This window comes from Anopheles maculipalpis, chromosome 2RL (assembly GCF_943734695.1).
Source record: "Anopheles maculipalpis chromosome 2RL, idAnoMacuDA_375_x, whole genome shotgun sequence".
Classification (NCBI taxonomy): domain Eukaryota; kingdom Metazoa; phylum Arthropoda; class Insecta; order Diptera; family Culicidae; genus Anopheles; species Anopheles maculipalpis.
In genome coordinates this window covers 66,905,741-66,919,522 of record NC_064871.1, presented here as the reverse complement: position 1 = coordinate 66,919,522, position 13,782 = coordinate 66,905,741, and the positions used below count along the sequence as shown (strand labels likewise).

At 42.9% G+C, this 13,782-nt stretch overlaps 4 protein-coding genes across 6 annotated transcripts in view; 3 read left to right on the top strand and 1 right to left on the bottom strand.

Moving 5' to 3' along the window:
* Positions 1–13,782, bottom strand: part of LOC126556255 (39S ribosomal protein L15, mitochondrial) — a 416,466-nt gene that overhangs the window by 52,934 nt on the left and 349,750 nt on the right. The window lies entirely within an intron of this gene.
* LOC126556384 (uncharacterized) overlaps positions 1–13,782 on the top strand; it is a 258,686-nt gene that overhangs the window by 128,584 nt on the left and 116,320 nt on the right. The window lies entirely within an intron of this gene.
* The window catches only part of LOC126567400 (caspase-1-like), a gene marked incomplete at its 5' end in the record, with an annotated part of 178,948 nt that overhangs the window by 102,864 nt on the left and 62,302 nt on the right, over positions 1–13,782 (top strand). The window lies entirely within an intron of this gene.
* Positions 2,433–4,324, top strand: LOC126556516 (neuropeptide receptor npr-1). Its single transcript, XM_050211779.1, has 3 exons — positions 2,433–2,813; positions 2,924–3,494; positions 3,783–4,324. The coding sequence occupies exons 1-3, from the start codon at positions 2,433–2,435 to the stop codon at positions 4,322–4,324; spliced, it is 1,494 nt and encodes a 497-aa protein (XP_050067736.1).

The following is a 13,782-nucleotide window of genomic DNA, read 5'->3' as shown; positions in this document are numbered from 1 at the left end:
AGTCATGATATGAGAGCAGCAGAGCTGTGGCACGTTTATCATACATGTTCTCAGATAGCTTGCAAATTGCAACGAAAATAAAAGGAAAGCATAAAAATAGAAGCTTGCTAGCAGCTTGCAGCATAGGTTTAAGAGCTCTTAAGGATAGTGAGACAAGAGTACAGGACATTTACTCAGTAATAGTTTGAACAGGCTGTCTAAAAGGCACTCCAGCATTAAAACACTTACAACAGTACATTGCTAGATTGCGTGTGGCAATAAAATGTGTATTTAATTATTAGCATTAGTGTTAGTGCTAGCAGCAGAACATTTTTAGCTTTAATCGCCAGCATAAGTGAGTAAGAATTTCTGTACCAGTTGCTATTGTTCCACGTTTACTATTTTCAAGCCATATTAATTCACATTGGGACTGATACGAAAAAAAAAGATCGAAGTAATGCCACAAAGCAAATCACATCCAAGCGAGTGTGCCTGGGAAGAATCGTTTTTTTTCTGTTTCCTCTTTTTCTCCCCAATTTTACTTTGACAGGTGTGTGACGAGCCAAACACCGTGATTCCAACTCAGCAAAACCCGCCACACACTAATTGATTACTGATAAGCGCGGCTAGTGTTTGTAAGATTTATTTGTGATATGATTTGTAATTGCGGCGTGTAAAATGGGCATTGCCTTGGGGTCGATCAAACTCCACTTTAATAGAGCCACCAAGCGTCTCCATGTCACGAGTACGAGTGCATTAGACGTACGATGCCCTTTTCGTGCACGTACGGATGCCTACATTGGTGCATTGACATCGGGGAAATAATTAATTTCTGCACCGTCTTCTCGATTGGCCCATTCATCTGCGGTGGTGTAATAGTGGTACCTTTTCGCTAGCTTTTCCTTTTGGATTTCCTTCCCCCGTGTGTTTGTGTGGCGTGGCACGGTTATCGCATTTTGTTTGTTTACGGAGGAGGTACACGATACAATAGGACGATGTTGGAACACTTTGTGTCGAATTCTTGGTTGTTTTACGATTGATACCGTCGAGCTGAGCGATTAATAGGCAGGAGGGACAGTGGTTGTAAGTTGAATGTGCAGGTGGACAGAATAAAATTATTGACTAATATAACCCGTAAAATATTTACTAATAATTCATTGCATCGAAAGAACGGATGTGGAACATTCAGTGTTTAACCAAAACAAATACGGCGTTACAAGCTAGCACGGAGCGATCTTGCAAGCTTTTTTAATGGATTTATTTAATCCAAAAGGCATTAGGATTGTATATTTAATGATTTAGACACTTAGAATTTTTAATAAAGATTTGACATAGTGAGGCGGCCAATAGCCAATAAGACCACGTTTCTATTCGATTTTACAACTACTGCTTTCGATATTTCTACGTTTGGCCATGCTAAGATTTGGTAAGAGCGCCAAAAGCATTATGGACATTAAACTTAACTTTCTACAGCAATTTTGTTATTTTTCACAAACGATCAGATAAATCCGAATAGGATCAAAACCGTAAATGAAGTCAAAAATAGCGACATGGTGACTTAACTTTTTTAATATTTATAGCTGGAAGCTCCAACTTATGAAAATGATTCTATACTTATTAGTTCACTTCTTATTAAATACACAACGAATTCAAAATTTGATTTGATCTTCAACTAAATTAATAAAAAAAAAACTATTTCGATTCGCGAAAAGTCGGTATTATAACCTCAGATATAATTTAACATAATTTGAATGGTAAAGTAAAATGAAAAAAAAAATGCAAAACATATTTCTTAACAATTTGTTTTCAATGTGTTGAGAAAAAATCCGTCCATCCGAACAGATGATCCCACTATTCCGCCTGAATGTATGTAATTCATTGTTCCCTCGTTTGATGTTGCTGTTTTCTCATTTTCCTCGCCAGATAGGAAAATCCATTATCAGTCAGTAGCACCTCGATTACGAGGTTGTTACAGCGCTAAGCATAACCTGCATGATAAGCGAAACGATACGCATTTTCCTTATAAAACCATGCTATTTGTCGCCAGCCTATATTGTAATACCGACAGCCACACTGTCTCCAGTCGGTCGCTTATGGCTGGACCAAAAAAATAAAAAAATTCATCTCATTTTTTTTTTATTAACATTTTTTGCTTAACTGAATGTGTGAAATCAGATTCTCCGCTTTATTTGTTTGCCACCAAAAACACGTGTTCTTACGAGAAATTGTTGCGCCTGTCGCATGTGTGAGCGTGTGTGTTTGTGCTTTGGTGCGTGATTTATGCGCCTGTCGTGTCGGTCGTTTCGCTGGATAGAACCGTTCAAAATTTTCAATCCAATTTCAACCGGCTCGTGTGGAAGCAATTTTGCGACAAAAATTGTCACTGTCACCTAGCTTGTGAGAGAACGTGGCGGAACAAAATAGAGCAAGAAAAAAAATCTTTCCAACAAAATATGGCCAGTGCGGAAGTGAGTGAGACTGTGCTGCGCTGGATAACGGCCCTGAACTGGAGTGCGGAAGTTGGGGCCGACCTGTTGACAGGTGGGATGGCGTCGAAACACGAACAGACCGGGATGACGATGATCGGCTACTGGGAGCGATCGTTAAAGAATCTTTCCACGGAACAGCGAACCATATTCACCGTGTTTTCGATCATGGTGATGGTAATGGCCATCTTTGGCAACATCGTCACCATCATCACGAACGTGAGGCGTGAACAGCGGCATCTGCTGCGCGTCTGCATGCTATCGCTCGCGCTCTCCGACATTGCATTCGTGACCGTCACCTCGATTGTGTATCTTTCTCAGTTTAACACGGAATTTAATTCACTCTGGGTAAGGACTTTCACCGGGAGTGGCCGGGGCTGGAAACCCCAAAAAAACAGAAAGCGATAGACAAGAACTTTCTAGTGACAGTGTCTTTCTTTTTCTCCGTTCCGCTTTAGACGCTCGGGGAGCTGATGTGCACATTTTCACCGTTTGTGCAAACCATGGCAGTGCTGGTGAACAGCATCACGTTGGTAGCGATCGCTCTCGATCGATACATGGCCGTGCGCAGTCTGGTGAAGGGCATCTGGGAACCAAATGGATGGTTCTGTGCGACGTGTGGCGTTCTGATCTGGGGACTCGCGGCAGGCATCTCCAGTCCGATGCTTACTCTGTACGAGATGTTCGACATTGTTGTGCTGACGACCGATTCTCAGCAAACACACGAAGTCATCAGCGGGTACTATATGGCGACAATCTGTGCCACCGATAAGAGCAAGAACAGTTACTACTTCGTGATCGTGTTTGTGGTGATCTTTCTTCCACTGCTGGGAGCGTTCTGTTGGTTGAATGGGGTGATAGCAAGAGCGTTCTGGGCACGCAGGAACCCTATCGGTGGAGCTCCGAAAGCGCCGAAGAAATGTTCTTCCAGCACGTCCTGTGAGAGTAGTAACGACAAGAAAACGCTTACCACGAATGTTGGGACATCCCATCCGATTGTTGAACGACGCACACCGGCATCAGTGTTTAGTAAGTATCAAGTATAGAAGTAAAAATATTTCAACTTCGATAGGTTTTGGTCTGTCATTACGGACTTTCATAACTAGATAAATCGATAGCTAGATATCAATCCTTTGAATAAAGACGGCCAGGGTTGATGCCGGTTCCGTTGAGAGAACACCCTTACGCTATCTCTCGTAAAATATCTTAATTTTATACTTGCATAAATTATAGCGTGTGAAAATCATTAGCATCTAATGTCTTAACGTTCGCTTGTGCCTGCGCAGACTTTTACTAATATCTTACTCTTAACATCAGCTTCCAACTGCACATGTCCACACCACAACACAACCGCCATCGTTGGAGAGCAAACGACGCAAAGCGATACCGCCGAGTCACCTTCAGCCCAGCGACCCACCCAAGGACATCAAAGCGAAGCCATTTCGAGCCGCCGACGACGCCAGATACACATGTTCAAAGCGATCGTCGTACTGATGCTGGTGTTTTTCGTGTGTCGCCTGCCCATGTGGGTGTTCCTGCTGATCAAGATGGTGGGTGATGCGAACACGAGTGCCTACTGGAATCTGCACTACTCCTTCGGTATCCTGGCGATGGTAAACGCAGTACTTAATCCATTGATGTATACGTTCCTCACCGAGACGATCCGCTTTACCCTGTTTGTGAAAGCGCATTGCATGCGTGCATGTGTGCAACCGTGCAGGAACGGAATGCAACGGATCAGGGGTGGCGGTGGAGGAGGACGAGACTGTGAAATTAGGAAAAACCGTGACACGAAGGAGCGGAATAGCAATGGTAGCGAACACGAGGCACATCATGCAGGGATCTATATGGGCGATTGAGGGAGGGGAAAATATTGTAACATAAAATCAGTGTCAGTGTAAAATGTAATGTAAACCCGTTATTTTCGTTAGTAATAAATAATTTGTTTATCATCGAATCTTTACTCTCCAGCTCATGGAAGTATGGTTTCGGATTATTAACATTATGTTTTCAAAGTTATTAATTTCTTTTTCTTCTTTCTTTTTCCCTTACTATCTTCAAACAATGCTTACAAACGTAACTTTTCAATCCAGCTATTAAAACAATGTTCTCTAACGATCTCTACTGCTCGTGAGATGATCAAACGATCCCTCTCACGCATCAAAGAGCATAAACTTGAAAGCTTGCTCTCCTGCTCATGCTTTCATACAGGTTTTGTGCGTATAAGGTTTCGTGCACGCACGGTATGCTCTCATTTGTATGCTCCAATCGAGATCCACATTGGATCAACTCTCGATCAAAGTCAGCGGTGTCAAACGTTGTTTAATTGGTTGATTTCATATTGTTTGTTTTTTATAGACATAAATCTGATTACATAAATCTGGTTAAATACAAGAACATACGGAACGTTTGGCTCATAGCGGACTGAATACCTAGCTAACGATAAAAATCAAGGTGAGGAAGCAAATAAACGCAGGCCAAGATCTCTCGAGGATTTAGAACCAATGTAGCATATTTTTACAAATTTTCCCATAAACAATTGTGAATGAATTCCAAACAAAAAAAAAAAAAATTAATATGTGAAATAACATAGAAACCTCTCTAGGCTAAGATCTCTAGAATTGTATAAATATAATCAAACAAGAGCTGTCGAGGTTGTAGTGCCAAATTAGTAGAAACTTTTTTCCACATGATCCATTTTAAATGGACTTCCACACACTCCATTGGAAATGAATACTTAATCTAAACTTTAAAATATTTTAAAAGAATCATACATTTTATCATTGATTTCAATTTTGTAATTCAACCAAATTGATTGATGAATAGCAAATATATTATTAGGACAGAGATTATCCATTTAAATATATTATAATGAATCTTAATTCAAACCAATGAAGTGCACTTAAAGAGGACACATTTTCATATGATTACATTTTTTAAAAACGAAGAATGAAGTTTTTTCAAAACGGAAGGTTTGACTGTCTATTTTTGTAATAGAGGTGGAGAGTGTTTGTCACCAAAAACTTAAGTAAAATATTATTAAATTCCATCAAATGCTCAAATGCGCCATTAGATGCGCAAGCACTTTAATTTCTTCTTCTAATTTTTCCACAACTTGCATTCCAGATCATGATTTACAAGAAATTTAAACGCATCTTAATTCTTTGAAACGACTTTTACTTAGTTATAGCAGCTACAAAGTTGAAAGTATGGATATTTCAACTACTTAGTTTATTAATTCTGCTCAGTAAATTGATTGAACTATTCGTTTACGTTAATTTTACTTTTCATTTTACACCATCTTAAAGCTAGTTTGACATACCTGCCGAGTAAAAACTCTCTTCCTCTCTTACCAACGCACAATCAGTTCTCTCACCCCATCTGTTAGGAACACACGCAAGCCCCCAATCGGCCATCCAGCCAGCCAGCCAGCGGCATCGGAATCATTTCGTTACTGGCCGCGCGTTCCGATAGACACAAAAACGCGCGTACGCTGCTCCTCCCACTCCCAGCCCCTTTCTCTCCCTCCTGGCTGGCATCGTCCGCAGCCGCTGCTTTGTTGCCGTTGCTGGTCACCTCCGTTATCCGTTGGCGCCATTTGCCCCATGCTTGTGGGGAAGTGAGCGCCCGGTTGGCAAAGAATCGACTCGCGAGGTATTCAGCAGTGGTATTCAGATTTCGGATCACGATCGGACTGTCCGGTGTGGGTCCGCACAAGAAGGAGAAGAAGATTGGACGGGAGCGCACCAGCAGGCCTTCACAACCGCGGCCACCCATCGTGTTGAGCTGCAAGTGTGTCTCGCAGTGTGTATGTTGCTGCTGCGTGCCGAGCAGAGTCGTGTGAGTGTATGAGATTCATCGACAAACATACCGCGAGATAGCAAGGAAACCGTAATCAAATCGAAGAAAAGTAAGTGCGAGTGTGCAAGCAAGTGCGTGTATGTGTGTGCGTTTTTATGTATTACGAGCGATAATATTTGCATTTGGGGTAATCCAAGTTCAGAAACGAATCACTTCATTCGAATAATGGGTACCGAATTGTGTTAAGTGTGTGGATTGGTTGTTTATTGTTGGTAAAAATGGTGAAAATGGGGAAAACGTTGTGCTTCACAGGCAATTGGTTGGAAGGGAGCAGTAAATCAAAAGTGCACTTCAACTGCATCGTACATGAAATAAATACTCATGAAACAAAATCGTAGCAAACAGTACCGAATGGGGAAAACCTTAACCGTTTTAATGTGATCCTCGACTCATCAGCGCCCACTCGAGTGGAAATGGTTTACGGTTGGCGTTTCGGGAGAAAATCTACCACTCATCATCGATCATTGCACGAATAGGCCGTAAAAGAAAACACAACTCTTTGACCTACAAATTCGGAAACGATCAAAAATGCACGTGCTTGGGGGGATGGCTGTGGATAACGAAAGAACTGTGAGACTTTTGGGGAAGTTTGTTGTACTAAAAAAGTCAACTTAAACCAGCTGATCAGTGCTATCGAGTAGTGTGAACAGTGAAACGGAAGCATAACAAAGCTCTGTGCAAAGCTCTGCTGACCTTCCTGGGCTGATCTGACGAGAGCGTTAAGAGCGTGAAAAATGTGAAAGAGAAAATATACTTCTTCCAATGGCATACGGACGACGGACGGGGCCATTTTTTGCTACAACTTATGTGCCACCCCTTGGCACATGGTGTGAACGGTGGTGGTCTAAGTGGGGTGTTAGTGGGCCGTGGTTTAGCTTTCGTTTGTTTACTTTCACTTTAGTGACGATGCAGAGCAGCAACCGCTGTGACCGGTGTGCGGCTTCATGGCGCGCAAAACATATTTTCGTGCCAAACGATCATCATGCTTGCGTTTGCGCTTGGAATCGCCATTAATATTGGAGGTGTATGTGTGTGTGTGTGAATGTGTTTGTGTGCATGTAAATTGGAGAGCATCAATATCAATAATTGAATCCCATTTCGATCAGTTTTCGTTTCGCCCTGGTAATATATTTAAATTAAGCCGTAGCGCAACCGAACGAACGCAACCGATCGATCAATGCACCCAGCCGCAGTGCATCGGCATCGGATGCACGAGAGAGGGAGAGACGTGAGACGACAAAGGCCTCCCGTGTTGTTTTGTGTTGCACCGATGCTAGATGATCTGCATTTGGAGAGAATTTCCACCTGGACATGTAATGAACCGGTGTGCGTGCGTGTATCGCTAATAAATGTGAAAGAGAGGCCAGGAGTGAACTTTTTATATTGTGCTGTAACGCATGGTTTGTGCATAATTCTCACCCTCCACCCAACCAAACATGGGGACGCGACGATACGTCGAGATCGTTGCTTAACCTAGGCAAAAGCCATCCACCATGCAGCCGGCACCATTCATCGCACAAACGCTCTGACATAATGCGGAAAGCAAAGCAAAACAACGAACACAACAACAACAAAAATGTCAGTCGAACTTGAAATAGACTTGAGCATTTTTAGCTACACATACATTTATATAGTATTTGTCGCAAAAAAAAAGAAAAACGCGCAGCTAGATTATATAAATGGAATGGAATCACAAAAAAAAAATAGCAAAATTGGTTCAACTATTAGGGTGTCGTAGTCCGCTGGTGGTGAGGAGAGTATTATTTGGCAAAAAACGAGGTTCGTCGCCTAATGCTGATGCATGTTACGTTGGATCTATACATGAAATGGGGAGATTATTTCGTAGTTAATGATCGCGTGCTGTTCATAATTTTGTTACTTATTTGTTTTTATAGTGTTTTTTACCCTCATTAAGAAGGTTCTTTCAAGATGGAAGGCATTAGCGGAAAGATAAACCGGTCTTTTTTTTTTTACTTTACTTATATTTTCTTCATCTTCTGTTTCTTTGTCAAAACAATTTTGCAAAGTCTTAGCCTATTATTTTTGGAATCCTAGATTTGATTGTGCTTGAAACTGGAAGGTCAGTTATAACTCAGACCGAGACCGAGTTATACTAACTAATCAGATACGGTTTTGTATGCAATCCGACCCAAGAGCCAACATAACATTAGTTGTCGTTTAAAACATAAAACATAATTTATTGAAGTATAAGCATATTTTCGTTTTGTGGAATTACTTCATTTTTTCTATTTAGATGTTACAAAATAAAAATTCTAAAATTTAAAACATTTGTTATGATAGAATTAATGTCCACCAAACAGCAGGTTCAAGTACATGCGCTACAATCCATTGGCGGATTTGATCTTCCCCCAAACAATACTCAATACCGCTGACGATCAAGTGCCGTCGTTTGCCAATTCAATATATTGACCTTTCCGGTGGACGCAACAACGCCGTCGCTCAATTTCAAATAGGTCACGTCTACCACGTCTCCTCTATCCATGTGGACGACATACTTCGACACATTCATGTGGCTGGGTCGTACGGTGTCACTCTCATGACATGATCAACCCCCCTCGAATCTGGTTAGTCGAATTCGTTGCCTGATGCATGCAAGAACACTTGCTCGTCCAGAACTTGTTATTGTAGTTGATTCCTCGCAGTCCTTCCACACATATCGTGTCAAAAGTCTTTCTGCCAATGTCTCAGAGACGTATATGAGAACCGAGACTAAACATTTACTATAAAATCTTAGCTTCGTTCGACGCAACGTATGACTCAAGCTAGGTGAAGTTACGGACCTCAAAGGTGCAATCACCTAATGGTACATCACCCCTACTGGAATCAGTTTTGGTAGGCAGAGTTGCTGATGATGCCACCGTCATTTTGGTTTTCATCTTATTAATCAACTACATGTTTCAGTATTGCCCTTATTACTTACAATGTACCTTTACTCAGCCCAAACTACAAAATTGTCTAAGTGATGCTAATAGTGCTTATTCGTCGCTCATTTGTCTTCTTCTGCAACGACCTGGCATAACGACCTCTAAGGTCATGCCGGTCATCGAAAAGGCTTACTAGACTGCCGATAGCACGAAGTTGGGTAGTCAGTCCTCACTACGGGGGGACTGTCCTCGGATGAGATTTGAACCCCGGTCCTGCCGTATGAAGATCGGCGCCGCTGTCGCCTACTCCACCGGGCCTGCTATCAATTAAAGTTACCAGATTATTACCCGGTGAAGTAGATCTCCTGCGCACAGATCGGCTTATAATGCCGTTTTAAGTACGGTTTAATTATAGCAGACCTAGTTGTAAACTAATTGGCCCACTCATTTGGCTTTTGTCCAAACTGACTTCCGTTCACGAGCATGATTCGTCGAAAATTGGGTCTTTTATGAGGTTGTTTTGATGAATCTTTTTTTTTTTTTTGGTCTCTCACAGCTGACCTTCGAGTTCGCGGAAACGTATATAAGCTCATGGGTTCATTCTTTTTCGTATATTTTCACGCCAAATTTAGAAAAGGTAGTACTATGCTTCTACAAACGCAGACGCCACTGCACTCCATCGTGCATCGTGCTTTTGGCAAAAAGGTTGAAAAATAAACGTCAAGGCGGTACATGGAAGACGGAAAAGCAAGACCAAAGCTAAAACAATTCCACCCTACCGGAAGTGCACAATTGACGATAAGATGCATCCCTCGCTGACGGAGAAAATATTACGCTTCTTCAAAAAACCACGAACCAAGACGGGTACGACACGATCACTTGGCAGTTGTTTACGATCCATTGTGATGCTGTGCTTATCGCGCAGCAAAACAAAAATGCGCAAAATAGCATATCGTCCATCGTTCAAGGGAACGTGCGAGAGAAGCGGCATACGATATTGCAAACAAACTCGTAACTCAAACACTGAAGCGAATGGTTAGCGTAGAAGTTCCGGTCCGATTCCTTTTCCGATTGGGCGTATTTTCGTGGTGGAGGCAATCTTTCAAAAGTGGCCTTTTAAGTTGTGCTCAAGGGTGAAAAGAAATTGTGAAGCAACGACTCATCCTTTCACTCGTGTGAAAAAAGGTGTTAGCGGCCACCGATCGAAGACAAACATGTGCCGTTTAGTTTCCAATTTATTTCCACCCTTTCATGATGGAAAAAAGAAAACTTCTTGTCAGGTCCGCCCAAACGGAAGCATCTAGGTTATCTATCCCGCTCGGTTCCTTTCCTTTTGCGTTCACTATTACTGGGAGCGACGGGGCAAATTGGAGCTTCGCGTACGGAAGAAGCTCACTAACCCGATTGTTCACGGTTTGAATCCGGGCCGAATTACACTCGCCTCGAGTCGAAAATGCGTCCGTTTTTTTTTCCTTCCTTTGCGTCTTCTTTTAGCTCATCGTGCACTTTTTGTTCCTTGTTTTATTCCAGATATGGCATCGACTCGATAAAACAACGCGCCGCAAGCACTGGGAGGGTGTGCACGAGAAAGAGATTACAGAGCGACCGTAAATTGGATTACATTTTATTTGTTTTACGTCCCAAGATTCTCATCTCCTCTCCGAGGGAACGTCCACAGTGCGTTAGGTAAGGTCAATGTCAGTGTTAACGCGCAGCCGGCCAGCGAGTTGGAGCGGGTTGGTAGGAAATGAATAGGGTGAGACGTGATTTGGACGTGGAACACGCGTCTGCGTACGGTCGGCATCTTGGCAGCCAAGGAAGGAAGGCAAGATTTAGGTCATGATTAGCCGGAAACTTTCCCTTTTAATCGGTTCAATGGTTTTGTTGTTGCTGGTGATGATGTTGCAGTTGCCGCAAGGGCTAGAGCGTTAGAGATCGAAGGGCACGGCCCTTGGATTCAGTACCGGTTCTAGCATCAAGCCAATCGCTGCTAGATAGGAGGTCAAGGAACTTTAGTGTGTCAACTGGGGTTTCCGTCCACGGTATGGAAGAGAAATTATGGCCGTTTAATAAGAGAATGTTGCCGATCTTTGGGTAAAGCTTCATTTTCCTCCTACTCGATCGAGCTGACAATTCCATAGCACGCTTCAAGACATTTTCAACCGTAATTGCATCTTTGAAAAGTTGTTAAGTTTGATAATTGGTACATCAAAACTGCAAACAAAAAAGCTTTCAGATGCAGCCAGCCTTCCGCTTTCACGATCGGGATGAAATGGTTTTCGAAAGGAAAAGTGACCTCTCAACGGGTGAAGAACCTTCACAATTGCCTAACTTCCTGCAGACAAAACAGATGTTTTGTACAACGTAAAAAAAAAGCTAGTCGCCTAGTGAAAGTGGAACTGAACAACAGATCAAAATACAATCCTGCAACAACACCCTCGGGGCATGTCTGCCAGCGATTTCGATCGAGCGGATTGCGTCAATCAAGTCTACTGGCGTTTAGGATCGCAACGCATAAGCCTAGACGGTGATGGAGCACGGCAAGGTCGTTAATTTTGGGATCCGCTAATCGGATCCCGGATGCGTTACTTTCCAATCTTCAGGATCCATTGTCGTTTCGCAGCTCATCTTTGAGTGCTAACGACCGATCGTTATGATAAGCAGGATAATACAAATTCTTCAACATGATTTCACTTTTGATGCTATTTGGCGCCGTCGATGCGTGCGGGAAAAGTCAAAACACTCCGCTGAGGTGTGAAAAAGGGGGGAATCTTGAAAATGGACACCATGACTCATGTCGATACAGTGCGATTTTGCAACACAACACTGTAAGACTTCGCGATTGCTACAAATTCGAGACAAAATTCGGAAAAAGCGATGTGTCGTGTGTTATCAAAGGGGGTTTCCCACTCTTGATTGCTATCATCTGACACATAATTGAGTCTAGACATTTGAGTTCAGTTAGATTGTTTTCCTCAACCTTCTAATAAACACTTCCAGCATAATGTGGTTTTCCTTGACCCAAAAGGCCAAGGGACCGCCAGTTCCAAGGACGTTACACCAATCCTTTGTTCCAGGCTTTGTGTATTGTCATATTATCTATGCTTTCAGCCAATTTTAAAACTGCTCTGCATGCTGGAAACCCATTCTGAACTCCTTAGACGAAAGAATAATGGTACTCAAGCGTCAATTCGCTACCATCTTGGACGAAAACCGTGCGTGTGTGCCGGTTGCTAATCGGTTCCGCACGCTTGTCAACGTGCGTCGCGTAATCGTTGGCAGCGAACCTTGTACGTACCTGGCAGCAGTAATCCTCACCCAGAGGACCCATCTGATAGACGATCCATTGTGCTGTTTGAAAATAACATAATTTTCCATCCATCTATTCCCCCCCAACTGTAGTGGCATTAAACGGTCGGGAATGCAGCTCACATCGTTTGTAAACTGTCTCCCAGCGGCAAATCAGCCCACACAGGGTGCAGGAACTGCAGCCGAACTAATCGTCGTGCCGTTTTTGTTTCATTCCGTCTGGCAAAACAGACGGTTAAACCATCCACCGATATGATAATGGGCCGCTTGTGCAATCTTTCAATTCACGCGTGTCCCACGGCAACTCGCACACCCAAACGCATGATCGTCGGCCTTACGGGTCTTCACGATCGTTAGTAGCGATCCGTGACAGAAATATTATTGTTTTGCTGCTTGGTACTTAAGATTGATTAAAATAATTGCGAAACTCTTCATGGTCCAAGGAAAGCTTGCCATGCTTTATTGGTGTAAACAAATATGCTTTAACGCTCATCATCGTATCACTCAACGCCTTGTGTGTGAATTGCTAGCAGTGAAATAAAAAAATTAATTTTAAATATTAAATAGATGAAATGTTTTCCAACTCCAACGGTTTAGCGCATGTCATTAAACTTGACTTGTCTTTCGTATTTTGGAGCTCGCTGATTGTGCTTAAAAAACAACCAAGGAGTGTATTGAATTTTTAAGACGTCATTTTCCACCAATCTCTGGTTCTCCTATCCATCGTGCGACTAGGTCAACAATGCCGGAGCAGCAGTAGTACAGCGCACATGGATGGTTGGACAGCGCAGTGTGTCACCGCCGAACGAAGCCCCGAACGGTGTGGAAGTTTTGGGTGATGGCAGGCAAATTTCACCCTCGGCGTAGCATCCAACAGGCGCTACATATGAAGGGTGGGAGGAAGAAAAAGTAAAACCACTCTTACCGCATCCATTATTCATGCATTTCTCTTTTTGCATGCGCGCTAAACCGGGCCGCAAGGCGCGAGAAATATGCCTGCGAGAAAGTACATGCCTGGTTGGGCCGACCCCAACACCCCAAACACACACAATTCAGGCGGACTTACGTGAGGCCACGACTTGGGGTGTGTTGATGATGATCCATCGTTCGTGATAGTGTTTCTCCGGAACGTAACTGCTACATTCTTTCCACGGGTTTTTGTTGTTTTTGACAACCGCCAAACCTCCTTGTTGAAAAGAAGCAAGCTGTGTGTGGATGAGCTAAAGATGCAAACATTAAAATCGCATCATTAAGCTTACCCC